This window comes from Rhododendron vialii, chromosome 1a (genome assembly GCF_030253575.1).
Source record: "Rhododendron vialii isolate Sample 1 chromosome 1a, ASM3025357v1".
NCBI classification, from domain to species: domain Eukaryota; kingdom Viridiplantae; phylum Streptophyta; class Magnoliopsida; order Ericales; family Ericaceae; genus Rhododendron; species Rhododendron vialii.
In genome coordinates, this window is record NC_080557.1 from 19,020,652 (window position 1) to 19,046,175 (window position 25,524).

General features: G+C 37.0%; 2 protein-coding genes across 2 annotated transcripts; one reads left to right on the forward strand and one right to left on the reverse strand.

Annotated features, from left to right (window-relative positions):
• Nucleotides 1-434: 434 nt before the first annotated feature.
• On the reverse strand, nucleotides 435-1,774 carry LOC131318672 (extracellular ribonuclease LE-like). The gene is made up of 4 exons (XM_058348591.1): nucleotides 1,617-1,774; nucleotides 1,374-1,529; nucleotides 909-1,107; nucleotides 435-821 (listed from the first exon to the last, which is right to left on the reverse strand). Exons 1-4 carry the CDS (start codon nucleotides 1,716-1,718, stop codon nucleotides 595-597), a joined length of 684 nt encoding a protein of 227 aa, XP_058204574.1. The 5' UTR covers nucleotides 1,719-1,774; the 3' UTR covers nucleotides 435-594.
• Nucleotides 1,775-5,246: 3,472 nt separating this feature from the next.
• Nucleotides 5,247-16,423, forward strand: LOC131318674 (protoheme IX farnesyltransferase, mitochondrial). The gene is made up of 8 exons (XM_058348604.1): nucleotides 5,247-5,742; nucleotides 9,771-9,900; nucleotides 11,118-11,255; nucleotides 11,394-11,527; nucleotides 13,519-13,644; nucleotides 14,464-14,567; nucleotides 15,787-16,159; nucleotides 16,210-16,423. The coding sequence occupies exons 1-8, from the start codon at nucleotides 5,438-5,440 to the stop codon at nucleotides 16,214-16,216; spliced, it is 1,317 nt and encodes a 438-aa protein (XP_058204587.1). The 5' UTR covers nucleotides 5,247-5,437; the 3' UTR covers nucleotides 16,217-16,423.
• Nucleotides 16,424-25,524: the final 9,101 nt, after the last annotated feature.

A 25,524-nucleotide genomic window follows, 5' to 3' on the forward strand; every position in this document is an offset into this window, starting at 1 on the left:
CTCTTTAAAATCTGTAGTTCGTTTCCCACTTTTCAGAACACCCAATTCTCTCTCTCTCTCTCTCTCTCTCTCTCTCTCTCTCTCCCTAGCACCTTTAGATTGAAAATTTGACAAAAAAAAGAAAAGAGAAAGTTTGAAGTTTAATTTACTCCATTATTTTTTCATGTGCCAACCAAACACCAGAAAATAAAAATTTGAAATTTGTTTTCTGAAAAAATATTTTACATTGTAAAACATTTTACATCGAAACAAACGGAGCCTTGGTATTATGTGGAGTATAAGAGAAAAGAGAAAATAAACTTTATTAGAGAATACCAAATAAATAGCACGGGCAGTTAAGTAGAGAGCTTGTTTCTATTTGTAGTAAAATTACTCATGGCTACTATTTTCTTAATAACGAAAAGGATAAACGGAATTGGCAAAAAAACAAGAAATATGATAAACAAGAGGAACAAGAAATTAATATTGCAACCTGCACCGTTAAGCTCTGTACGTAATTTCAAATAATTGCACTTAAGACATGGTTACAGTACAATTATTGAACTGAACCAGACATAAACGAGCGACATTTCTCGCAAGACTAATAAACCATGGCTAGAAAGCAGGAAACACAATGGCGGAATCACATCTATCACTGTTGGGCATAACTGGACATTCGATTATGTTCGATCCTGAAGTATCGATACATATGTAAACTTGGTATAATTGGCTGTTACCAGATGCATCGACATTGCATTCTATCCCCGGAGTCGACCCAATTGCATTTCTTACGGCATTTTGAATGCTGCTAACGCTGTAAGACCTGCCATCGGGATTAATTCCTGTCACAATAATCCCCAAATTAACACCAAATTTATTTAGTTTGCCAACAAAAAATGTACGTTGATGCTAAAATTATATATGATTACCTGCCCCCAGAAGAATTTGCAGTAGGTCTATTTGTGATTTCAGTTTGAGAGCTGATTTGAAGTACCCGTGTTGGTCAAGCACAGCCTCCGAGCATGTCCCATGTTTAACCCATTCGTGCGACCAAAACGACAATCCATTTCCACTTGGGCATGCCAGCGTCGGCCAACTCTTTTGAAGACTGCTGATCAAGTCCGAAACCTAAACGTACAGTGAAATTCATGGAACTTGAATTAGTACGAGATTCATATATGTCAATTGTTTAAAGGGAGTGATTTTGCCACTCCCTTTTTTGTTAATGCCACTCCCTTTTGTGTCTTATTAGATGATTTGTTTTGTGAGAGAAGGGAAGTGTCATTAACAAAAAAAAAAAAAAGAGTGGCAAAATCAATTCGCTTGTTTAATGAGGTAACTAGAAATATCTGTACTACATAAATATGGCATTGCATTTTAAGGTGAATGAGAACCGTTGATTGTTTAAAAGGGCTGTTAGGATCGCAGTTCGATGGGTAGGAGCCACTGTTGTAATTGGGCCAAAGTCCATGGATACCGAAATCAGTGTCAGGTTTTCCAGTGGTGGGATAGCAGCAACTTTGTTGTGTGTCACAATATGAACCTGGCCACTGCACAAGAATCATGAACGAGAGAAGATTTAGAAGAAACTCTGCATAAATCAAATTAAAGTTGCAATCAAAGAAACAATTACCCACCTGTTGGACAAAATAGAAGAAATCGAAGTTTTGAGCAAGGCCAAATAAAGATAGGCATTGTACGATCAAGAGCTTGATAAAGGTGGAATTCTTGAATTCCATCTTCTCCGATCCCTTTCTCTCTAACTGATAATACAAGTTTACAACGGTGTTGAGACTTGTATATTTATAAGGGGAAAAAGGATAATCCGTCCGTCTCATAATTTTTGTCTCTATTTGAAAATCCAACTATTTACCATTACACTTCAACAAAGTATAAATTTCCAAAATTGCCCTCTATTTTTTCAAGTAGGAGCTTCCACTCCACTTTAAAAGGGAAGGACAAAAACGAAATCTGTTGATTTTTTTTTTTGTTGACTCATCAGAATGGGCATTTATTACGGAACATCCCAAAAATAGAAAGGTGGACTGAAATTATTGAAGGGAGGGAGAATTCATTGCATCTTTTTTGAACCGCAAGATTATTGCCTTTACAATGGGAGAATTCATTGCATCTTTTTTCATGAGTGAAATAGGAGAAATATGTGTGTGAAAATAGGAGAGATTTTCGGCTGCTGATAGGGTAGCTACACTGTCTCAGTCTCAGTCTCACTCATGTGGAGCGTTGATAAACTATCCAAACAGAAAATTTATTATTTGCTGTTGTCGGCTTGCAGTTTTTTTTGGTAATGTAGGGTGTCCCGGGCCAGCTTGCACCTCGGACTAATCCTTACAAACAGCCCATTCCACAGCTGTTTCACACACTTACGCATGGGAATGAGGTGGTCCCAAGATTTGTTGACAAGAAAAATTGAACCCGAGACCTTAAGATAAAAGAAACACACAAGTTTCAGGCTAAGACCACGACCACTTGACCAATTACTTGTGACGAAAACAAGATGAGATATTTTGGGATAGTAAGGTAGTAGTATTGTTTATGAGATCATTGTCCCTGCATTCACATTGTAATGTGCGAAATTGAGGCCGCGTTCTTGTGAACTTTTTTGCCTGAAATTTTGTTTCAGTATTTTTATTTTTCGCAACTTTTCATTGAGCTTTTCGTTGAAATTTTTGGGATTAATCATTCGTCTCGACGAGAGAAATCAAAAAAGTATAAACACGTCGACTGAGGTTGAAAAAAATTTATATAAGACAATATTGTAGTTAAAAAGGACAGCTGTTTGGCATTTTTTTGTGTTTAGCGAATTTTTGTTTTTGTTTTTTCTCATAATATTTTTTTTTTACTTTTAAGACTCCTCTCAACGCTTTAGTCGAGATGGATATTTAATCCAAAAAATATTACACGAATCTAACAAATATTAAATAAAACAAATAAAACTTATACTACATTTTTTTACAATAATGGAGCCTGACCCGCTCTATGGAGCATAGATGGTGCCACGTAACAGTGAGGACAAATATTCTGGACATTATTATTTTTTTTGGTAATGAAGAGTGGTTCCTGCGGATTAAATAAAAAAAAAGGAGTGGTTCCTGCCAGCTTGAGCACACCACGGGGCTAATCTCTCTAGCTCCCACCAGACTTTGTTAACCCAAAGGATTTTTACACATAGGGTGGCCCCAAGGGCTTTTCGCAGTACATAAGAGTCAAACCTGGGCTCTCGGAATGATAAGCCCCTCCTGACTGAGCAATCAATTGCACTAACCCCTGGGTTTATTCATGAGACATTATTTGATAGCCAACGCATAAATCTTAATTTTGGTGGTAATGGTGACCAATCAAGGTTTGGGGAGTGATTTTGACACTCCTCAAATTAATAACCGCACTCTCAAAGGGGAGTGCCAAAATTAATTTGGGAAGTGTCAAAATCAATCCCTATATGGAATTGATTTTGGCACTCCCATAGGGAGTGTGGTTATCAAATTGGAGAGTGCCAAAATCATAACCAGACTTCCCAGGGGAGTGCCAAAATTAATTCCCTTTTGAAACATTGTCATTTTAAAAGAGATTCTCTCAAATCTTTGTGATCGGTCGGGAGAAAAAGTTAACCATCAGAAATGAAAAATCTTCATCTCCAAATGTGAATAAGAACTCTTTGTGATGTGTAATTGGCTGCTACTCTTGATATTTCACAAACCAAAAAGACATGGGTCAATACCTAAGTTACATAATGCGCGGGCAGATGCGAGAGTGTGAAAGTGTATTTCAAAAACTTTCTAAAAAATTATGCCTTGTTCACTTCACTACTATACTCAAAAAATATTTCTCAACTCAATTATTACTCTTATTTTTCTTTCTAACTTTTCAATCATTACTCGCATTTTTCACTCTATCTCTCTCCACTTTTTATCTCTCTCTCTAATCATTATACTTATTTCTCTTTCTACTTATTATCCAAAAATACTACTCAAATTACAAACCAAACAAAGAATCAAATTCGTGAGTGTGATAATTGATAGCACGAATGCAAAACGAATGTCATTTTGAATGATTGATATGTGAATAAGTTCTATACCATGGTTGCCCAGTCATGCATTCCCGCCCCAACAAGTTATACTTTTTGACACGTTTTGGGCAAAATTCAATCTAGGCTCATTGGTTGGTCTAGTAATGTCTCTCTTTGGCGGGCTTGGTTGTTTTCAGCAGGGGCGGATTCCGGGCTGGCCCTGATTTAAAATTGGGAAAATGAAGGTCAAAGATGTGTTTATAATTAATACCCGCCAAGAACAATCTAAGAATATTTGTTAATGTTGAAAATGTCATTGACGAATATTAATTATCCAAACACGTCATGAGCTGTTATTTTCCCTTTAAAATTTGTGTTGCGTTCGATTTAAGTCTCTAAAATTTTTAAATTTTAGGAGGCTTTCCTACGTTTTTAGCCCTTATAAATAGTCTAACAAAAGAGTCTCATTTTTTATTTTCATTTTAAGCCCCTGAAAAGTTCGGCTCTGGTTGATCTAAGAAAGGGAGATGGTATGTGCAAACTTATGGAATGCAACAACGCAAGAGAAAAGAAGGAAAAATAACTAAAGACGAAAAAGATAAAAAAATTCGCTATTCGCAAGGAAGATTTGCAGGGAATCAAGAAAGAAAAAACGGGTTTGGGCCCATTTCGGGTCCTACAAAAATCTAAAAAAATATTCATAAATTTTTGAATATTATTTTATGGGGCCCTATAAAAAATCAAGTCTAACGGATATCGGTAAGTATTACTTTTGGATTCGTAGGGACGAACTAAGCAGTTTCACCATACAAATCAAAAAGTAATATTTACTGATATCCGTTGAAGCTAATTTTTTACAATGACCCATAAAATAGTATTCAAAAATTTATGGATATTTTTCTAAATTTTTGTGGGACCTGAAATGGGTCAAAACACGTTTCTTCTTACGTGGTTCCCTGCAAATCTTCCTTGCGATTAGAATTTCCGCACAATATTAGGGGTTCCTTAGACCAAATTTTTTTCAGACTTTTTGGTACAATCTTTTTGGTTGTTTTCATGCAATTTTTACTTAGATTTTGATTCATTTTATATTATATTTATCATCTCGATGAAAGAAATCAAAAAAAAAAAAATTGTAGGCCAAAGTTCATTTGATTTTATTAAAAGAAATAAGAAAGAAAATAACAAAATAGAAAAATCAAGCACAATAAAATTTTCTCCACACCCCTCAGGTTTTGTTTCCTTAATTTCTCATCCACAAATTCCAAACAGGCCGTTAGTCAGGAAAGTCGTCATTTTCCGGTTGTCATCTTCGACTCTCTCGCTTGTTCTCAACTTCCAGTCTTCTATGGATATCTTCCTCTCCGAACAAGAGATCTCTTCCTAAACAAAAATCCCATCTCTCTCTCTCTCTAACCCCGTACTGAAATCGACATGTGGAGAAACTCGCTGAGTTTCTCTTCTAAACTCCTCAGCTCCTCGAACCCCAACTCCGGATCCACCTTCCTTTCCTCAGCGATTTCCACCGCTAACTATGCCTTCGGGAGATCGCTCTCTCACTCACCTTCGTCTACTGGCGACCTCAAACTAGGGTTTCCGAAACTCGACCGGATTCCGTCATCCGGATTCGCCTCTTCCGCTGCAACAGCAATCGATGCGTCGCTGAGGGCGAGGGATGTGGTGGACTTGGCTCGGCACTATGGCCGGTGTTATTGGGAGCTATCTAAGGCTCGCCTGAGGTTAGGATCTTTTGACAGAACGAAATTTGTTTGTTGTAGTATTTTGAAAATATTTACGATTTTGATCTGTTGCTTTTGGGTTTTGATTGACTGGATGATGAGTGATCTTTTACTTATCATTAGAGGGAATTCCAAGAAACTAGAAACATCAAATACAGCTGGGAAGTTTAAAAACCTAGAAAAAAAATCATAAAATTAACCTCATTACTTAAGTAAAAGACGATTCAGCCAGCATACTTTTATCTTGCAGGCCAATTGCATCAATTAAAAGTAGCAACTTTATGTTTGACGAAGGTTTGCTGTTGCTAGTAGTTTTTAACTTTGCCACTTCTTACGGGGTAAGTACTAAGTAGTATCAACAGATCGAACTCATGTTGGGTTCATTGCCTTTCTAGCCAAGGCTTTTCTTTTTTTTATCCGTTATTTTACCAAAATACTTAACATGACCGTACTGAGGTGGTACCCCCTTTATGGTTAACCAAACCAAACCAAACCGAGCCTTATGTCCCAATCACTTGGTATTATGGTTAACCCAAAAAATTTGGCAGAGGGTTTGGAGGAGTTGCTTGCTTCCAGTTGGGACTTCGGAAGCTTGGACATTTTGTTTGTAAATTATTCGCTGACTTAATGAGACAGTCCTCAATATTTTTCTTCATGCTCTAGACGATGTCAACTATGAGCCACATCCAGGCCTCTAAGCAAGAAGTTGCCAAGTAAGAATAAGCAATGGACAACCACTGTAATATTTTTATAGTTTGAGTGGTTAGCTTCTAAAACCACAACATTATCATTATAAGAGCCCAACTAAGTAGATGTGTCAAGAAGTATAGTTGGGGTCATTATGTGTTATGGATATAGATTATGTATATGTTTAAAATTAAAAAACTTATCTTTCTTTTTCTTTTTTAAAGTGGGGTGGCATTTCTTCTCACTAACAATCTGTGGCACTATCTGATTGCTATAAAAGTGGAATAGAATTACCTGAAGTTTTTTTTTGCACCACACTTTGGTTGTATCAACATTTGCTTGGTGCATATCAATACAGAGAAAGCTTACCTTTGAACTCTCAAGCCACCTTTTTAGCCTTCCTCCTAAATAATTTCCAGGCGAGTTTACTATTTCGCTAACAGACCTTAGTTAAAACTCGAGATTTCAGATTAGCTTCAATGGTTTCACTGCATCTTTAGCAGTATTCAACCTCCTCTAATGCCCGCCTCTTGTAGCACATATGAAGCTCCATGTCATGCACCCTCACCTGCAGTTTCTTGGATTGATCATTAATTAGAGTGTGATTTACTGCCACAATTCCACTCATCTGCTTCTGCCCCCTTTCTGAAGAGAAAAGCTCCCCTTGCATTGTTAACCAAGATATCCCTAGAATCCAGCAAAGTTTTATTAGCAACCCACCCAACCACTTAGCCTTTCATTGTCAACCAAGATGTCCCTCGTCTATGTAGCACTAAAATCTCTAGAGGTCGAGGTATCGCCGTGTCTGACATGGGGACACGGCTAGATACGTGTCCGACATGCCACGTGGCGTGTCCAGTTATTTAAGTTAATTTTTTTAAGGGGACACGGAGGGACACTTCGGGAGTGTAAGTACATTTTTTGAGGGTAACTATGTTACTACTTAAATGTTTTGGGTTTAAGTGTAAGTTAACCTATAAAAAACAAGTCCTAAAAGAGAAGAAACCTTAACATCAGATTCCTCTCATCCATTTCGTTTTGTTTACATTTTGCATTTTAAACTTGGGAAAACAAATATACTCTATTCTATACACACGCACACACCAATTTTCAAGTCGGGGATCCTCGATTTTGTTACGGTCTGCACCTCATTGTTCCCGATTGAATTTCGATGATCTGAACCCGTTCAATGTATTTAAACTATGTTTTTAAGGGTACCAGCGAGAAATCGACAAAAAATATGACTGGGACAGGCTTGATCTGAGCAGTTTTTCATAAAATGCATTTTAGATTGGGAACAATGAGGTGCAAACCGTAACAAAATCCAGGATTCCTGACTTGAAAACTGGTGTTAAGTGCAAACCTCATAGATCCCGATCGAATTTGATGATCCGAACCGCTCAATGTGATCAGAATGTGATTTTAAGGGTTTCCACGAGAAATCAACAAAAAAATATGATCGAGAAGAGCTTCATTCGAGCAGTTTTCATTCAACCAGGAAGAGCTTCATCCGAGTAGTTTTCATTGAACGGTTCAATAAATAACTGCTCAAATTAAACACTTCACGGTCATATTTTTTGCTGATTTCTCGGGAGGACCCTTGAAATCACGTTCTGAACACATTGAACGGTTCGGATTATCGAAATTTGGTCGGGAAAGGGAGGTCCACACTTAAGGACCTCACTTAAGGTCCTTACAAGAAGTTTTCTATATATATATATGTGTGTGTGTGTGTATCTACCGTCGGCTTCAAGTGAGGGATTCCGCACGCTATTTGCGTCAAGCTTTATGGAAAATTCTTTGGATCAACCACTTACCAATGTTCGTTTGAGCTAATTTTTTGCAGGTACCCTTAAAAACATGTTTTAAACAAGTTGAACGGCTCTAATTATTAGCGTGGGGCTCCGAACTCCAAACTGTGAGGTCCGTACCGTAGGAAAGTAAGGGATCCCTTCCACTATAAGGGATATATATAAAAGTTGACACAAGTTTTGTGAGGGACCCATTTCGGAGTCCCACACAAATGATCGGAGCCGTTCAATTTGTTTAAAACGTATTTGTAAGAGTTTCTTTAAAAAATCAACTCATTCAGATATCGTTAAGTGCTTGATCCGTTCATTCAGTTGATTCCTATCAATTTTACAGGATCGATCAAGCCCTTACTGATATCAGAATGAGTTGATTTTTTACAGGAACTCTTAAACTCCGATTAGTTTTTGTCAAAATTTGCCAATTTTTTGTGTAAGGTCACATTTATATATATACACGTGGCGTGTTCCCTGCCGTGTCCATATCCCCATTTTTTTAGAATTCTCGTGTTCCGTGTCCATGTCCATTTCCGTGTCTGTGCTACATGGTCCCTCGTCAAAACTCAGTCCGTCAACCACGTAGGTGCTTGTTTTTTTGAGGGTTTATAAGGTGAATCATAGCTCCGCGACTTATTAACGGTCTCTAAACTCTAGCTATGCCCACTCCACTTGTTGGCGCGCCCTCCTTTCGTGAAGAGCAGTAAATGTGAGGCAATGTCCATTGGAAGTGATTGGATTTGATGCCATTCCAACACGTTATTAGCAGGCAGCGCAAATTCGACACGGGAAACTTGGGAACACGACAAAGCTTAAATCAACCAAAACTAGAGGAAGTAACATAAACGTGATATAAAAATACAAGTACTAGTTCCTGAAAATTAACAGATGATCCATCAATAAGCCAACCACAAGGCACCAGTGACTAGGTTGCATAACTTATCCCTCGCAGTATGTTTGTTATACTATGTAAGTGACGCCCTGCCATGTCTCACTCGAGGCATGCGTGTCCCAGACGTGTTCCTTGCTTAATGATTCATAAAATATAATTGAAACTTTAGACATTTTGCGGTGTTCCTGGCGCGCGTTCGACTAGGATACATTGACCACTTAGACATGTTGGTGCAGTTGTTTAGTTGAAGTTGAAGAGTGTGAATGTATGAGTATTTGTTGAATCTATGCACAAATGATTTTAAAGGTCCTGAAATGGCTCAACCTTCTTATTTCTTTGTAATTTTAAACAAATGATACACTATATATATTGGCAGATTCTGAGAAGGGGAATAACATCTAGTGCTTCCAACTTTTCGTCACTTCTATTAAGTTGGTGTCGTATTACTGGATGTTATAATTAATGCTCTTCTGAAAGCAATTTTGACTGGCATCATTGAAGAGTCTATTTCTAAAAATGCACTTCAAAATCTGTTCATCTTGCTGTGTGTCGTAGTCCTCCTTCCCTGGTTTGGAGTCTTGGCGAGAAGTATGGAATTGTTTTAGACCTTCTGCATCTGACCTTGTTTTACACATTTTCTCCAGCATGCTTGTGGTTGCTACTTCTGGGGCTGGATATGTTCTTGGGAGTGGCAGTGCAATTGATTATATGGGGCTTTGTTGCACCTGTGCTGGCACCATGATGGTTGCAGCATCTGCTAACTCCTTAAATCAGGTTTGCCATGGATCAATCAGATAGATCTTCCTTTGATTTGTTTTTCTGGAGAAGTTCTACATGATTTGACTTCTTTTTGTTCTTTTTTCTTTTAGTATGTAAATTCATTTCATCTGGCTTTCCTTCAAGCTTATATAGCTAACGATGCTAATATTTTAAGAAGGCATGTGTTGCATTTCTGTAAATTTTTGGTCTTTACATCTTGTACCAAGTATTTGCTTTCTTTTTCTCAACTTGGAGCTTGGAAAGTGTACATTCATTCAAGTCACAATTGCCGAAATTCCAGTCTTTGTTGGAGTCAAGATTTTTGTAGGGAACTATGACAGAGAGTCTTGGATATTCTGGCAATCAAATTTTTTGAAAATTCTGATCATACTGCCCTTTCAGATGGACTCCTCCTCTCATTTGCTTTCCTGGACACATTATTTAGATTTGTAACGGATACATGAATGACTCTTCGAATACCAAGAATACTAGCTCTCAAGTAGCAACCATCAATAATTTGCTTCGTAACTGATTTCAAATTATCAAATTTAATTTCCTTAACCATAGATGTTGAATCATGATTCAAATATTTAGTCAAAACTTCACGCATTAAATTTTCATTTTAGAAGATGCTATGTAGACTTTTGGTGAGTTCGCCTCACCACACGGGTAAGGTGCTTGACAGATTAACCAATCATTCTTTTGATTCCTTTTTTTCGTAGTTATTATGAACCTGCATGGAGATATAAAACTTTGTCTGAAGTGAAAGCAGAGTAATATGATAAGATCAAGAATTTGAATTTGTTGTCCTCTCAATGCCGTAATATCATCTTGGCAAGCATACAGCTTTCAGTAAAATCAGCAATAAGGAAATGGGATGTGAAATCTTGTATTGTTCTCTTTGACAAAATCTTTTCCAACAAATTAAAGGGACTCCTGTGCTGGTCCGCTGGATTGCCTATTACATAAAAATGCTTTATTCCATCTCTTGCGTCGGTTTAGGTGTTGACTGTCAAGGGTCAATGTTTATCTCTTTCTCTCTGTTTTTCTTCTTTCAAGATCCTCTGTAAGTGGAAGAATTGATGAGAAAAGAAGAAAAAGGAAGTAAAGCGTTTTGTATCTTCAACTATTAAGCTTCAATCTGGGTGTTAAAAAATGAAACTTTTTTTTCTTTTTTTCTTTTCCTTCAGCTGGCAGACTTTGAATTGTTTTTCCTTGTCCTTCTGAGTTAGGTCTTTGAGATAAACAATGATGCTAAGATGAACAGAACAAAGAATAGACCACTGCCCTCAGCGCGTATTACCGTGCCTCATGCGGTCAGCTGGGCATCTTCCGTTGGTGCAGCGGGCACTGCTTTGTTGGCATGCCAGGTGGCTGAATGACTTCACTACCTTTATTCTTCCTCTTTGACAAATTCTGGAGTTACTTTCTTATTGTTTAACATTTTGATTTTGAAATTTACCCAAAGAGGGACTAATGTTGAAACTCCAACGGCAAGGTTTTTGCAGGCTAATATGATGGCAGCTGGGCTTGCAGCTTCTAATCTGTTTCTGTATGCATTTGTATACACTCCTCTAAAGCAGATACATCCCGTAAATACTTGGGTTGGAGCTGTTGTTGGTGCTATTCCTCCCCTTCTGGGGTAACTTCCTATTTCATGTACCCTTGGCTGCTTTATTTTGACTTCCTGTTTTTTGTATGATTTCCCAATTTCTTTTGCAATGGCTTTGACCCGAATTGGATTTGGTCAAAATTCCATTGCCGTTAATGCAGATAAAAGTGCTTTTGGTTTTATACATCTTGCATCCTGTTAACAATGTATGTCTTGTTTATATGCTAAGAGACACTTTGCAACGCTTGAATTGATGTATTGGGATGGAATTTCTCAACCTTGACTGGTGAATTTGTGTATGGCATTCTAATACTGGTTTTAGGATTACTGATATTGCATCATCTATCCTCGTGGTACCTCAACAGTTTTGTTTGACGATTTTGATTCTGGAGGTGAAATGGCTCACAGAAATGAATGTTATTAGGTTGGAATCAAGAGTTCTGTTTTATCAAAGAATTGCATAGTTCGTGCAATATGCTCCATTTATTGAATTGATGACAATGCTGAATATGCTCCTAAATCCTTGTTTGGATGGGGTTTTAAAAGTATTTTCTGGTTTTATTTTTGTACTTCTTTCAGACTTTTCTAAATTTCTGGTTAACCTTGACTAGAAAAACCATGAGAAAATGGTTCTCACTTCTCAGAGATAGGATGAGAGTGATTGAGGAGAATGCTGTTAATAGGCTGCTTAGTATCTCTTCCAAGATCTTGAAGCTTTTGTAGCTGTATTAGCTCTGACGTCTTTCTTTTTGAGATTTTTTACTTTCTTTTACTAGTGGTGGTTCTGTTCTTTTGCTCTGTTATGGAGTGACAAAGTGTATCTCGTTTTTGGGCGCTTGAGTCATTCTTTGGTACCTGCAGTGTGCCCCAACATATGATGGAAGCCGATTATTGAAAGAAGATGCCAAAAAGCAAAAATTTGGATCTCCTTCAAAAAAAAAAATCCCCATTTTAAAGTTGCTTCTGCAAAAGCTCGAGATAGAAACAGTCACAAGTTGTGTCTTAAGCTGCAGAAAACACCCCCAATGTAGTTGTAATATTTGCTTTGGTTATACCACTAATGTGAAAAAGTAGATCATATATGGGAAATAAGAAAATTTTTCATGTTTGTCAGTAGTTAATTGTATACAATTATGGTACGTTTGCATGATAACTTTCAGTTCCTCCAGTCCATACGATCAGGAAAAAAGGTTTTTAACCCAAAAATTGAAAGAAGGATGGAACAAGATAGACTAATGATGTCAAGCCAGAGTGCTAACCATGGAGGTTATTGATAGCTATGTGTTTACAAAATCATGCAAGAAATTACCTTCCTCCTTGAACTTTGGAAGGTTATCTTTAACCTTCAAATAAATTATGCTAACTTGGCTTTGTTAAGTGCGTTGTAATTTGTCCTTCCGACCATTTTGAGCACTAGCTAAGAAGCAGCTTCCAGCCTCATGTATCCATTTTGGACATTTGTTGGATGACAGTGCGTGTCCATTTTTTTTTATTGTACATTGTAGTCGGACAAGCGGGGGACAAGCTAGGACATGTTGGGGACAGTATTGGGACACGCTAGAAGTCACAATATTGTTTCACAATGTTGGGGCAGAGTCGACTACCATGGATGCTTCGTTCTTGAATATTTCTTTAGTTACTCGTCTGACATTTTTACGCTGATACTGTAATTTGTGTTTTCATTCCTAATTTGATGAATATAATGTTTACGATGTATATGAATATATAAGATACGCCTATAGGCTGTGATATTTAGTTTTTTATTCAACGTGTCCCCAGTATATTCTATCTTTTTTGAAAAATGATGTGTCTGGGTATCCCATGTCCGCATTGGTACGTGGGCTTTAAGTAACCACATGCATAGATTCATTTGCCACACCAGCAGCAATGGGCTATGGATGTATTTCTCTTATGTTTGTTTTGGTGTACTTTTCTTGGTGCTGATAAATATATAAAAAATCGACTGCCATTTGCTACGTTTTCAATGTGACATGCTAATATCTGTTTTCTTTTTCCTTTAGGTGGGTTGCAGCTTCCGGCCAGGTTTCACTCAATGGAATGGTTCTACCTGCGGCCCTTTATTTTTGGCAAATTCCTCATTTTATGGCCCTTGCATATTTGTGTCGCAGTGATTATGCTGCAGGAGGGTATATACACGTGGCTAAGTGATATTTGTAATACCGAGCTTTATCGTTGTCCTGGTTTTGGACAGTTGCACATTGTGTCACTTCATCTTTCAACCGGGAGTGTTGCGAAATCATTTGCATGAATAGTCCCTCCTGCATCTCACATTTTTGTACTCCTATCACCATAGGACTAATGGTTGAACAATATTCCAACATAGAATCAGCAAAAGGTGGCCTTGTGATAAACTCATTATCTTCCGTTATTAATTCAGTAGAGCTATTGATATAGAACAACAAACCCTAGGTATCCCTGTACCCAAGGGTGAACTGGAATCCCCGTGCCAACTCAAGAAGCAATATTTTTATTCATTCAAAACCATCCTCCAAATAACAAAAGGGAGCCCCTACAAATAGGCTCCTAGAAAGAGAGAACAACTAACTAAGATAAACACCACCTACAATAGTGATAATCAACCTAAAGTCCTAACAAGATAAAATTCCAAAATAACAATCTAACTAATGAATAAGCAAATCTGATAAAATCTAGTTGGCCTGCAAATATCATCACCCAACCATAAGTACACTGGTTGGGCTATCTTCCATCGCTGGCGCTTGTAGACTTACGAGAAACGGGCTTGGGCCCTGGTGTCCGCACCAGCTAATGATGACATGCATCACAATATTTCATCAAATGGTGCGATAAAGTTTATTGGCCATATAGATATTTTCCGCAGCTGGTATGAGAACCTTTTGCATGTGGGTCATGCCTATTGCATTTTACTTGGTTTATGTCTTTAATTTTCCTCCCCTCGTATGTTCTTTATTTTGCTTTGTTTTCAGGTTTAGGATGTTCTCTCTTGCTGATGCTTCTGGTGAAAGAACCGCGTTGGTGGCTTTGAGGAATTGCCTTTATCTGATTCCATTGGGGTACTTAGCCTATGATTGTGAGTACTCTTATTTTATAGTTTTATGTAATTATGTCAGCAGTATCAGGGGTTTTAAAATTTTTGGATTAGTGATCCAATTGCGTATGCAAAGCTTTTGAAGGATGGAATTGTGCTAGGTAACTAAAATGCTGCTGCACCCGCTTAGATGTGACACATTTTTATGAATTTTGGAGTAGTGATGCAATTGATCAGTACCTCTAAGCTCGGTAACAGATCCCACAAAAAGGGTGATTTGGTCCATGTTCACATTTGTGTCCATTCTTGTAACTTGTGTTTTGTTAGCTCTTAACATTTGGATACCAGAAGAAACTTATTTTTTTCCAAGGGAGTTCTTTAATGCTTTTTGTTTGTAATGTAAAGTCATCTGTCTCAATAGTATGAGAAGTCAATTCAATTATCGAACTCCCTCCAGTGTAGATGTTAAATTCCTTTCAACTGGCCAGAGCAGCTAAATTTGACATCTTTTGATATCTGTGGCCTCCTTTTTTTGTAAGCCTATCGTGCTTACATTGTCTTCCCAATCCTTTTGGTTCTGAGAGCTTATCCATTTTTACCAGGCCTGGTTTTCTAAATTAGGTTTTGGGGTTTAAGACCCCAATTTGTAGCCAATTATTCTGTTTCTGCTGATAAATCAAAATTCACACACAAGGGGGAAATTCAGATACTTCTTTCCTATGTCCAAGCGTAGATTAGGTCTTTCATTTTCTACTTCCTGATCTATAGTTTCTTAAGAGTTGTGAATTCAGTTGCCAAACTACGTTTTTTGAGGCCATAAAATGATCTTATTCAACAATGATCACTTCTCTGCTTCTCATTTCCATTTTTAGAGCCCATTCGCGTGATTGAAATAATATTGAAGGGATATATAATCGCATTGGAAAGCTGATCGTGGGAGTAGTAGTGATGGGTCCCTAAGTGTTATCCGTGCCTTCTTATTATTATTTTTGGATTTTATCGTGAATGCAAAATTTTAAAACAAAAGTACCTTGGATTTATAATCCAATCTGGTGCTCAAGTCCAGGCAAAACAAACAGGTTCGTAAGGTATTTCTGTTCGTTAGCTTTTTCATTCCCGCCCATGTCTTAGTGTTTATGCATTCGGTGTCATTAGCATGATTGATATCCCAATAGGCGGCAGTGGCAGTCTAATGATTTCTTTTTTCAGCACAATTAATCTTCATTATATTGCACAAATCTAAACATGGAACTGTATGCAGGGGGTATTACTTCTGGATGGTTTTGTCTTGAGTCAACACTCTTAGCTCTTGCAATCACCGGAACAGCACTCTCGTTTTACCTAAACCGCACGACAAAGAACGCAAGAAGAATGTTCCATGCCAGCCTTCTTTATCTTCCCGTATTTATGTCTGGGCTTTTGCTTCACCGAATTCCTGATAACCAACAGTTAGTGGAAGAAGAAGAGGGGGGGATTGTTGAAAATTTGTCTTCCTCAGAAACTCTGGCACAAGAGATTGAATTCAACGGCCAAAAAAAGGTGAAATATGCCAGTGTTGGTACTCAAGCCAGGCCGCCTGTAGCGTTTGCTTCTGTTGCACCATTTCCTTTCTTGCCGGCTCCTATTTATCCTACCTCCTAATACATAGTTTTCAGATTTTTCATCTTCAATCTATTTATCCTACCAACTAATACATAGTTTTCAGATTTTTCATCTTCAATAAATGAAGGCCATTTTGTATGCAAGCAAATATTACTTCCTGCGTTTACATAATTTTTGGGGGCCCCTTGGATGGGGTTAAATGAGTTTGTTTTGTTTGTTGGCTTCAGCCTTTCAGGTGTACGGAGCTCTCTTCAGTTGATTTTTAGTGTGAATAAACTGCTTTTACGTTGTCTTTCCCTCTTGGTAATGCTTTGGACAACTCTTTTTTTTTTCTTTTTTGTGGTGCTATGCTTCTGTATTCAGTAGTGTCAAATCTTGAAATTGTCTTTGTTTTGACTGACCCATTGGGAAAAGAGGGCAAGGCACAGCAGGGTGCTCCACCCTCCAAATAGGCTGGGTTCCAACCCCGACCCAAAATGTCATCTGGACCCTTCACTTTGTGGAGCTCGTCGCGTAAAATAGCCTTGTAAGAAAGTTGATCAGGTATTGGTAGTTTAGTGTTCACTCACTGTGTAATGATGTGCAGGGCCCGTTCCAGAACCGGAATAAGAACTTATTTTTTGTCTAATAATAAGGTGTGTTCCACAAAAGGGTAAATAAGTACTTATTTTTTAAAAAGGTAATTTCAAGCTCAAAAATCATGTGTTTACGCAAATAATTTTCCTATCACTATGGATCTTGTTTGATAGATCTCATTGAGATCTTTAATACGGTGTAAAAAAAAATTGAAAATTTATTTTTCATTTTATATTATTTTTGAGTTTGAAAATGTGAAAATAAGCTGCTTATTTTGATTTTGTGGAATAAAGCTCCAAAATAAGTATTTATAAAATAAGAAGGTTTCTAGAACGGGCTCTCAGTCAATTTGAATTTTTGTAAGACCCTTTCACCCGTTGAGTTTTACGAAGTATACAGTTCAAAACACATTGTGGGTTTCTCCTCCATTCGTTGTGTTTTACCCATGTTTTTAACACCGGGCTGGACCAAGTAACTTAGACCTGTCTAATGAGCCTAAAATGCTACACGGACCACAAACTTTAGTATCGAGAAATTTCTTGGATATCTTCTGGGAATTGATCTTTAATTACCTTACCCCCATAAAGATGGCCCAAAAAAATTGCACAAGCTTGGCTCATTTATTTGGGAAAATGATAGCCAATGACGTGTTTTGATAATTAATACTCCATCCGTCCCCTTTTTTAAGTCCAGTATTCTATTTTGGGTTGTTCCTTAATAAGTGTCTATTTTGTAAAGTTAATGGGTAAAAGTTGATACATTTTTCATTTTGCCCATAAAAGTAGGTTTTATTTTGAAAAGTTAGTGAGTAAAAGTGTAATTATGATATTTTCATAGAGGGTAAATAGGGAAAGTGAAGGTAAAAGTTGACGTGAAAGGTGTAATGATGATGTTTTCTTAATTAGTTAAGAGTTGCGAAGCGGGACATTTAATAAGAAACGGAAGGAGTACCCGTCAAGGATATTTTCAACATTAACAAATGTTCTCAGCATGTTCTTGGCGGGTATTGATTATCAAAATACGTCCCGGGCTGTTATTTTTTCCATTTATTTCCTCTCTCTCTCTCTCTCTCTCTCTCTCTATTTTCCATGAAAGGCCCAACGCCCACACTTAACCTAACTATCAAGTAGAGGTGTCAAACGGGCCGGCACGGGCATGATACTTTTAAGAGTAGCACGGCACGACATGGAACGGTTCCTATAGTGGGCTAGGCTGGGCTGTTGTTTTGGGACACGTGCCCCAAAACAAGACGATTAAAAATTCAGACACGACACGATTAAAAATTCGAAGATATAAGTAGACTAGTGCATGCCCATGGTTGAAGACACGGCTTGAACGATAAGCACACGCAAATAAATGTTGGACTCGTGTGTAATATATCAACCCTTGCCCAACGAATCCAACTATGCAAAAAACAATAACCCAAGTATATTAATTGACCTGTTTAACTTGGGTAAGCAAATAAAGAACAAACAATTCTTCTCTGGTTGCTTTGTTGTGGCGGCGGATGGTGTTGCGGCGGCTTTGTTGTGGTTGTGCGATGGCTGTGTGGGCGACAATTGGTGTTGGCGGTGACTGTGGGGTATAGACTAGGGTTAGGGTGTTTAATTTGGGCTTTATTTGATGGGCTAGTCTCATATGATTTGGGCTTTTAGGCCTTTTTGGTGTTGGGTTGCATCCCATTTGAGCTAATTATTTTACCTGGGCTTTAAGGCTTTTTAGATGTTGAGCTTGTCCCTTAGGGTGTCTCTTTGGTTGGCAACTTGCCAATCTAGGAATTGGGTCTCGGACTGGGCATTTTATTGCTTTTCTTCTTGCTCCTGTTAGTTTTTGTATCTTTCTCAAATATTAATAAAATTTTTTTGCCATTCAATTTTTTTTTTCAATCCCTAACATTAACCTAATATAAAAGTTTATTGCATTTGCCTATCAACAATAAAATTGCATTCTCAATCAAAGATATTACTTCATCCGTCCCCTTTTTAAAGTCCAGTATTTCATTTTGGGCCGTCCCTTAATAAGTGTCCATTTTGTGAAGTTAGTAGGTAAAAGTTAGTACATTTTCTATTTTGCCCCTGAAAGTAGATTCCATTTTGGAAAGTTAGTGAGCAAAAGTGTAATGATGATATTTTCATAGAGGGTAAATAGTAAAAGTGGAGGTAAAAGTTGATGTAAAAGGTGTAATGATGATATTTTCTTAATAAGTTGGAGTTACAAAACAGGACATTTAAAAAGGGATGGAGGGAGTACTTAAGGAATCAAAATCATTTTGAAGCTGCTATTAAAATCACAAAGCATTCATTAAGGCAATCGAAAGAGTTTTCAAGATCACTAAAGATTATTCAAAATTCAAAACCACCATAATTGATGTAGCACTTAACAGTTAGTCAGCTACCAAAAAAAATATAGAATGGTAGCCAACAGTATAAAAAGAAGAAGAAGATAGAATGAGAGTCATTTGGAAGAACCCAAATGATTAGGAGGAGGATAGCCAACAGTATGACCTCCACCACCACCTTCCATCTGTCGATACCTGCATATCAAATCTAAATGTTTGGTGCAATAGGATTAAATTAGATCATTTGATTTTTGTTTAAAAAAAATATGTTCAAAAACACAACAAAACACTACTGACAATACTTCTCGTTCAACTCTGAGGGCTCCCTCAAAAGCACGATCATGACCTCCTTCTTGCTACCATGGAAAGTAAAAAATAAGTTTATCAGTAATATATCAATCCCTAACTTCGGCATGCACAATCAAACACAAAAAATCTCGTGAAATATGGATTTATCAAAAATTCTTTCACCATCCAATGCACTAAGTAAAAGAAACAATACAGGTAAAGATCGCTAACATAATAATCTAAGATTGTAATATGACAACTAATTGCATGTGCCTAAAGGCACGTCAGATATTTTTGATTTATCTTCAAACAGGGTTCATCTAGCCAATGTCATCTTCAAATCAGCATTCATGACACAAAGAATACAAACAAAGATGCATTTGATAGGGTCTACTCAAACACCAAAACTTATCTCAAAGATGGGTTCAAATCAGTTACCTTTGGGCTCACTTGGTGGGAAGGGTGTGTTGTGATTGGAGGGAGAGAGAGAGAGAGAGAGAGAGAGAGAGAGAGAGAGAGAGAGAGAGAGAGAGAGAGAGAGAGAGAGAGAGAGAGTTCCTAGAAATTGCAATGTCGTAGTAACCTAACCTGCGGAACGAAATCGAAGATGGTTCTGATACTTTGTACTCTCTATCCTTTTAATCATTGTTATTTTACTCTGATTAATAAGTTTATCTTTCTTTGCTGTTCAAATAAAGATTGCAGAGACTAAATTAAGGAGTGGAGACAAATATATATAAAGATAGTTGCTTCAAGTACTATCAAGAGCAAAGTAGGTCTTTATAACCTATTATATTATATCAGTGTTTCCTCTTTTTCTCTCTGCCTTTTCTTTCTCAATTTTAGTGTATACAGAACCAACGTAGAAGTCCTTTTATAGACAATGCTAGGGACAAAGAAATTAAGATAGTGGCTTACAATGTTAATGGTGTTCCCTGACCATTTTACCATTTCAACTAAATAAACTTGAATGTGGTCATCCATATTTGAGTTTCACCACAACATAATGCTTTTATGAATTGTGATAATTTCAGAGTGGTTATGTTTCAAAAAAAAAAAGAAGAGTGATTAGAAGAAGTAGTAGTCAAAGTTTGCTTCACCGAACGCCACAAAATAGTAGTTCCATCGCAAGTGAACGCATATCCTGTTTGTGATCTAGCCTTGTGTGGATCCTATAATAATCAGCATTTGCATATCCGATTAATTGTGATGTTGATCCATTCGAACAAAATAAGTCCAAGTCAGCCATTCCTCAAAGATAACGTAACATGTGTTTAATTCCTTCCTAATGCCTCTAAGTTGGTGCAAAATAGTAACGAGCCAACAAATTGACCGAGAATGCAATATTTGGTCATGTACAATTTGCTAGGTACATAAGTGCAATAATTGCACTCATATATGGTACTTCGGGACCAAGGATATCTTCTCCCTCTTCTAGAGGGCGAAATGGATCTTTGTTCATATTAAGTGATCTAACAATTCACACAAAGATTTTTATAGCTTAAGAGAATAAACACTTCGAGATTTTGATTTGTATGCTTCAGGCATAGTATATCCGTCAGGGACCTTCACGTATATGTTAGCATCCAATAATCCGTATAGGTATGCTATCATTACATCCATCAGGTGCATATGTAGACATTCCATGACTACTAAGCTAATCACTACTTCATTCTTCTCATTGCGCTTTCGCACAAACACCATCTCACTGGTTGTATCCCTTCAAGGGTTTGGACTACAGGTTCAAATACTCCCTCTTTTGCAAGAAAATTTAATTCTGCTTAAATTGCTCCTTTCCACATTGGCCAATTATTCCTACGTGGACATTCTCCAACAGTTTGTGGTTCACTTTCTGCATTACTTCTAGTAATATAATCATTACTTCTGGTAATGTCAAGAGCAACTTTAAATGACAAAAATACGATGTCAACAACAGTTATGATTCTATTTCATGCTTCTGTAGCGTCCCGGAAATTGGGTACATTAAGAATGAAATTCTCATTTTATTAGAAGAAAAATGTCAACTTCATTAATAATTAAAATCTCAAATCTCCAAATTCTAACGGTAATAAAAATTAACTAACTTATTACAACTAAAATATGTAAGATAGTAAATGTTTGAAAACTCATAATTTAACAAAAGTTTAACTTTAATTAAAAACAGAGCCATCTAGTGATGATCTACAGGTAGAGCCATGGCTCCAACAATCCATTTCCATCTTGTTCAGTTGCCTCGTATTCTACAGGTAGCTCCTTGTATTCTTTATTTCTCTTAGTACCTGGCGTAAAATGCCATAGCCATAAAAGTAGCACCGTGAGTGATAATCACTCGGTAGGGCACCCAAAGCCACCCCTTTACTAAGAATTACTCATGCATCGGTAATACAATTGATAACATATAAATGAGAAGAGAAATAATTTAAACGACATTCCAATATGATAACTTCAACTCATTAGTATTATTGAGCAGACTAGATTCCACCGTTTCAATCTCAGTTCCCAAGGTTCACAACTCACAATCCAATTCAATATCTGGCATCAATTTCCATCCATAAATAGTCAATCCATTAACCTTGCAAAACCTCTGGGAATATTTGCGATAATTGGCTTAAGACCCATACCAGATAAGAACGTCACAATTTAATATCCCGAAGCAAACCACCACACTATCCGGCATCAATTCCCATCCACAAATAGACAATCTATTAGGTTTGCAAGGCCTCTTGAAATATTTGTGATAATTGGCTTAAGATCCATATTGAATAGAAACGTCCCAACACATACAATAACAATATTACTCATTACTTTAATTAACATATGAACAAGTCATTTTTGCCAAAGTAAGGGATTCATGCATCACATGGGTCTAATAATCATGTAAGTCCGAAAATTAATTCAACAAACATAAAACACAATTACCAAAATTTAACGGCATAAAGAGGATCCATCCACTTCCAACTTCTAATAAATAGCAACTAACTCCAAAAATCACGATATTCTACGGAAACGTAGTTTATTACATTAGAAATAGCTTTCGTGTTTCATGCAAAATCTAATTTTAACATTAAACGGGGTCGACTCAAGTTTTAAGTCAGAACAAGAAGCTACCTAAAATCTGCATAGCGTAGTCACTTCCGAAATTCGTAATAAATTTACCCAACCTCCGTTTGCAACGATTCCTGTAGGAAAAGTCGCAGAAAATTGAATGGTCTATAATCTTCGTATTACGACATTAAGTGGAGTAAAAACGGGTTTAAAAGCAATACGTCGAATCTGTCTCAAGACAGCACTATAGCAGAACTGCCAAAAATCATTTTTCCAAACTCAGATTTAGACAAATTTTATATCAAAGTTCCTTAAAATTTTGAGATCTACAACTTTTGTGTTATAAGTTTTTTCCTGAATCTACCTCGAAGAAGACCAAAAATACTGGACAGATTACAACACGCATGAAAAACATTTTTTCACCGTTTCGTTTCTATTTTATGCCTTTGTTATCCTAACGGTTGGACTCATTACGATATAAATACTAATCATTCATCACATACTTCTCCCTACGATACGAATAGATACAAGAAAACACATAAGCAGTAAAATCCTAGTAAAAGTTAGATTTTGGAAGTCCTATCTCTCTTCCATCGATTCAAGCACAATGACCAATTTATAAATGATCAAAGAGATGAGAAGAGATATAATCCATAAGGGAGATATGAATATCGCGCGAGAGAGAGAGAGAGAGAGAGAGAGAGAGAGAGAGAGAGAGGAATATACAAACAGAGAGTAAGGGAGAGGGGGATTTAACGTTGGGAAGATATATATATATAAAGAATTTAACGTGAGAGAGATAGAGAGATAGGTAAAATCTTTTTATGTTAGATGAGGGAGATAAAGTAGGGAGAGTAGGAGAGTTTGAGAGATATAGGGGAAGTGGTTTGGTATAAAGATAGGAAAGATTGAGAGGGAGAGTGGAATATAAGCATGGGATAAAATATAATCAAATTCAAAAGATTATCCCCTTTTCTTTAGGTAATTATCTAGATGTTAGTAACTTAAATATACTAATTAATTTACAAGTAAATCTAATAAAATCCAACTAATTTAATTAGTAAAAATCCGGATCTTTACAACTTCCCTAGATTTTATGTAGTGTATTGAGATCTCATTGTTTTGAGGTAATTGGTCTTCTTTAGGGGATAATTTTTTAGGAGAATTCTCTTTGAGAGACCCCTCTTCTAGAAAAAATATGGGTTTCACCTCTTTTGGGGTGTCTACAGTTTTTAGCTAGATCTCTTCAGGAGTACCGAATTTGGCATCTTCAGGAGTACCATATTCTTTACCTTGGAATTGCCTTTTTTCGGAGACTTTTACCCTTTGCTCTAACAAGTCTCTCTTGCTTCTAGCATGTCCTAAACTCATTTGCATTGCCAAGTCTCCCATGCTTCTAGTGTAACATCCCGCCTTTTAAAACACATAAGACGGTAAAAATGATGGAAACGAAATAGTAAGAGGTTAACATTTAGCGGGCCGTTTACCGTTTGGATTTAGAAAATATATTTATAAGTGAAGCCTATAAAAAAAATTATTTCATGTGTATGTTTCTTAAAAGATTTTTAGATATCGTCCCAAAATAGCACATCGCAAGGTCGGAGTAACACACAAGTCGCCGCGAGACATAGCGTTTTGAGGTTTAAGGAGAATAATCTGGAGAAAGAATATTCTTGGCATATATCCCTAGATTTTCTTAAGAATATTCTAGGCACAAATGGATATACTTGGATAATTCTAATTCTAGAACCCTTATCCTGTTATCCCTAGATTTTTATTAAAGAATATTCTAGGCATCAATGGATATATTTGGATAATTTTAATTCTAGAACCTTTATCCTATTACCTAGCTCAATTATAAATGTGAACAAACACACACACACCACTAGGTAAATAGAAGAAAAAGGAAACAAAAAAAGAGGGAAGGAGGAAGGTCGAAGAAGAAAAATAGAAATAGAGATGGGTTCTCACTCTTTCTCACTTTACTGTCATATACACACACAAACTTGCGGTTGGCGCTAATGCCACGAGTGTTTTTGATAGTGCCACGACTTTTTTGGGTCTTTGACAATAATAACCTTAAGCTCTGACATTTCTCTCTCCTCATTCAATTCCAGTCTCTCACTCCACTTTCAACTCCATCGAGAAATCATCCGCATCGCCGAATTGAAGACTTTTTTTCTTGACCCATCTCTCCTTGTCTAAATCGGTACATATGTCTTCAATATAGTAGATTGCAGGAACAAGCTTTTGTTTATGCAGTAATTTTTAAGCAATGAAAAAGCATCTCGATGCCAACAGGAAGTAGAACCAACAACTAAACCCATTTTTCATCACTCTCTCTCTCTCTCTATTCTTTGTTTGCAGTAGAAAAAAATACAAATTTCAATAGAGGAGTTTGAGTGATCGGTGATGGATATGAGCAATGGTAATGTGTTTAATTCAAGATCACCAACGCGCGATGACAAGAAGGGCAGCAAGAATTTGTTACTACTATTTTTGCAAAGAGGTGTGGTCTAGATAAGAGAACTAATGACTGCGAATCAAGCAGAAAAAAGAGAGGGCATGGCTTGGATTCTCGTTTCTGATTGACAAACGGTTCAGAGAGAGAGAGACGAGGGGGCGGTGGGTCGTTGGTGGGGGAGCTGTAACTTGTACAGAAAGTGGAAAGAGGAAAAGTCAATGAATTGAATAAGGAGAGAGAAATACCAGAGCTTAAGGTTATTATTGTCAAAGACCCAAAAAAATCGTGGCACTATCAAAAACACTCGTGGCATTAGCGCCACCCCAAACTTGCACTTATAAAAATCTATCAGGAATTAGCCTAAAACTTCTTCCTTTCTCCTTTACAAAGTTCACACTAAACAGGAAGTGGGAAAAAAATCGTCCACAATGGTCTTTCAGTAAAGAACTCGTGTCTGGGATATAATTGCTTCAAATATTGTTTGAAAAAGTAAGAACAATCCAATTCGAGAGCAAATTAATTCATAAGTTTAGAAAATTGAGCATGGTTTATTACTTTCATTTGTTGGGATTTGAGCTGCTCGTACAACTTATGGCTTGGCTCAGTTTGTAGCCGGATCGAATCCAAATTCAAGATTTAGGCTCATTTTTTAATACCCCATCGAGCAATTTGAATACCCATAATAT

What these genes read in the sequence shown, in the direction of transcription:
- LOC131318672 (XM_058348591.1), bottom strand. Translation starts at nt 1,718, where the DNA reads ATGGAATTCAAGAATTCCACCTTTATCAAGCTCTTGATCGTACAATGC. An exon ending in TCTTCTATTTTGTCCAACAG is followed by an intron (nt 1,530 to 1,616) that starts GTGGGTAATTGT and finishes ATTCTTGTGCAG; the next exon opens with TGGCCAGGTTCATATTGTGA. An exon ending in GCCCTTTTAAACAATCAACG is followed by an intron (nt 1,108 to 1,373) that starts GTTCTCATTCAC and finishes CTGTACGTTTAG; the next exon opens with GTTTCGGACTTGATCAGCAG.
- LOC131318674 (XM_058348604.1), top strand. Translation starts at nt 5,438, where the DNA reads ATGTGGAGAAACTCGCTGAGTTTCTCTTCTAAACTCCTCAGCTCCTCG. An exon ending in CTATCTAAGGCTCGCCTGAG is followed by an intron (nt 5,743 to 9,770) that starts GTTAGGATCTTT and finishes CATTTTCTCCAG; the next exon opens with CATGCTTGTGGTTGCTACTT. An exon ending in GGGGTACTTAGCCTATGATT is followed by an intron (nt 14,568 to 15,786) that starts GTGAGTACTCTT and finishes AACTGTATGCAG; the next exon opens with GGGGTATTACTTCTGGATGG.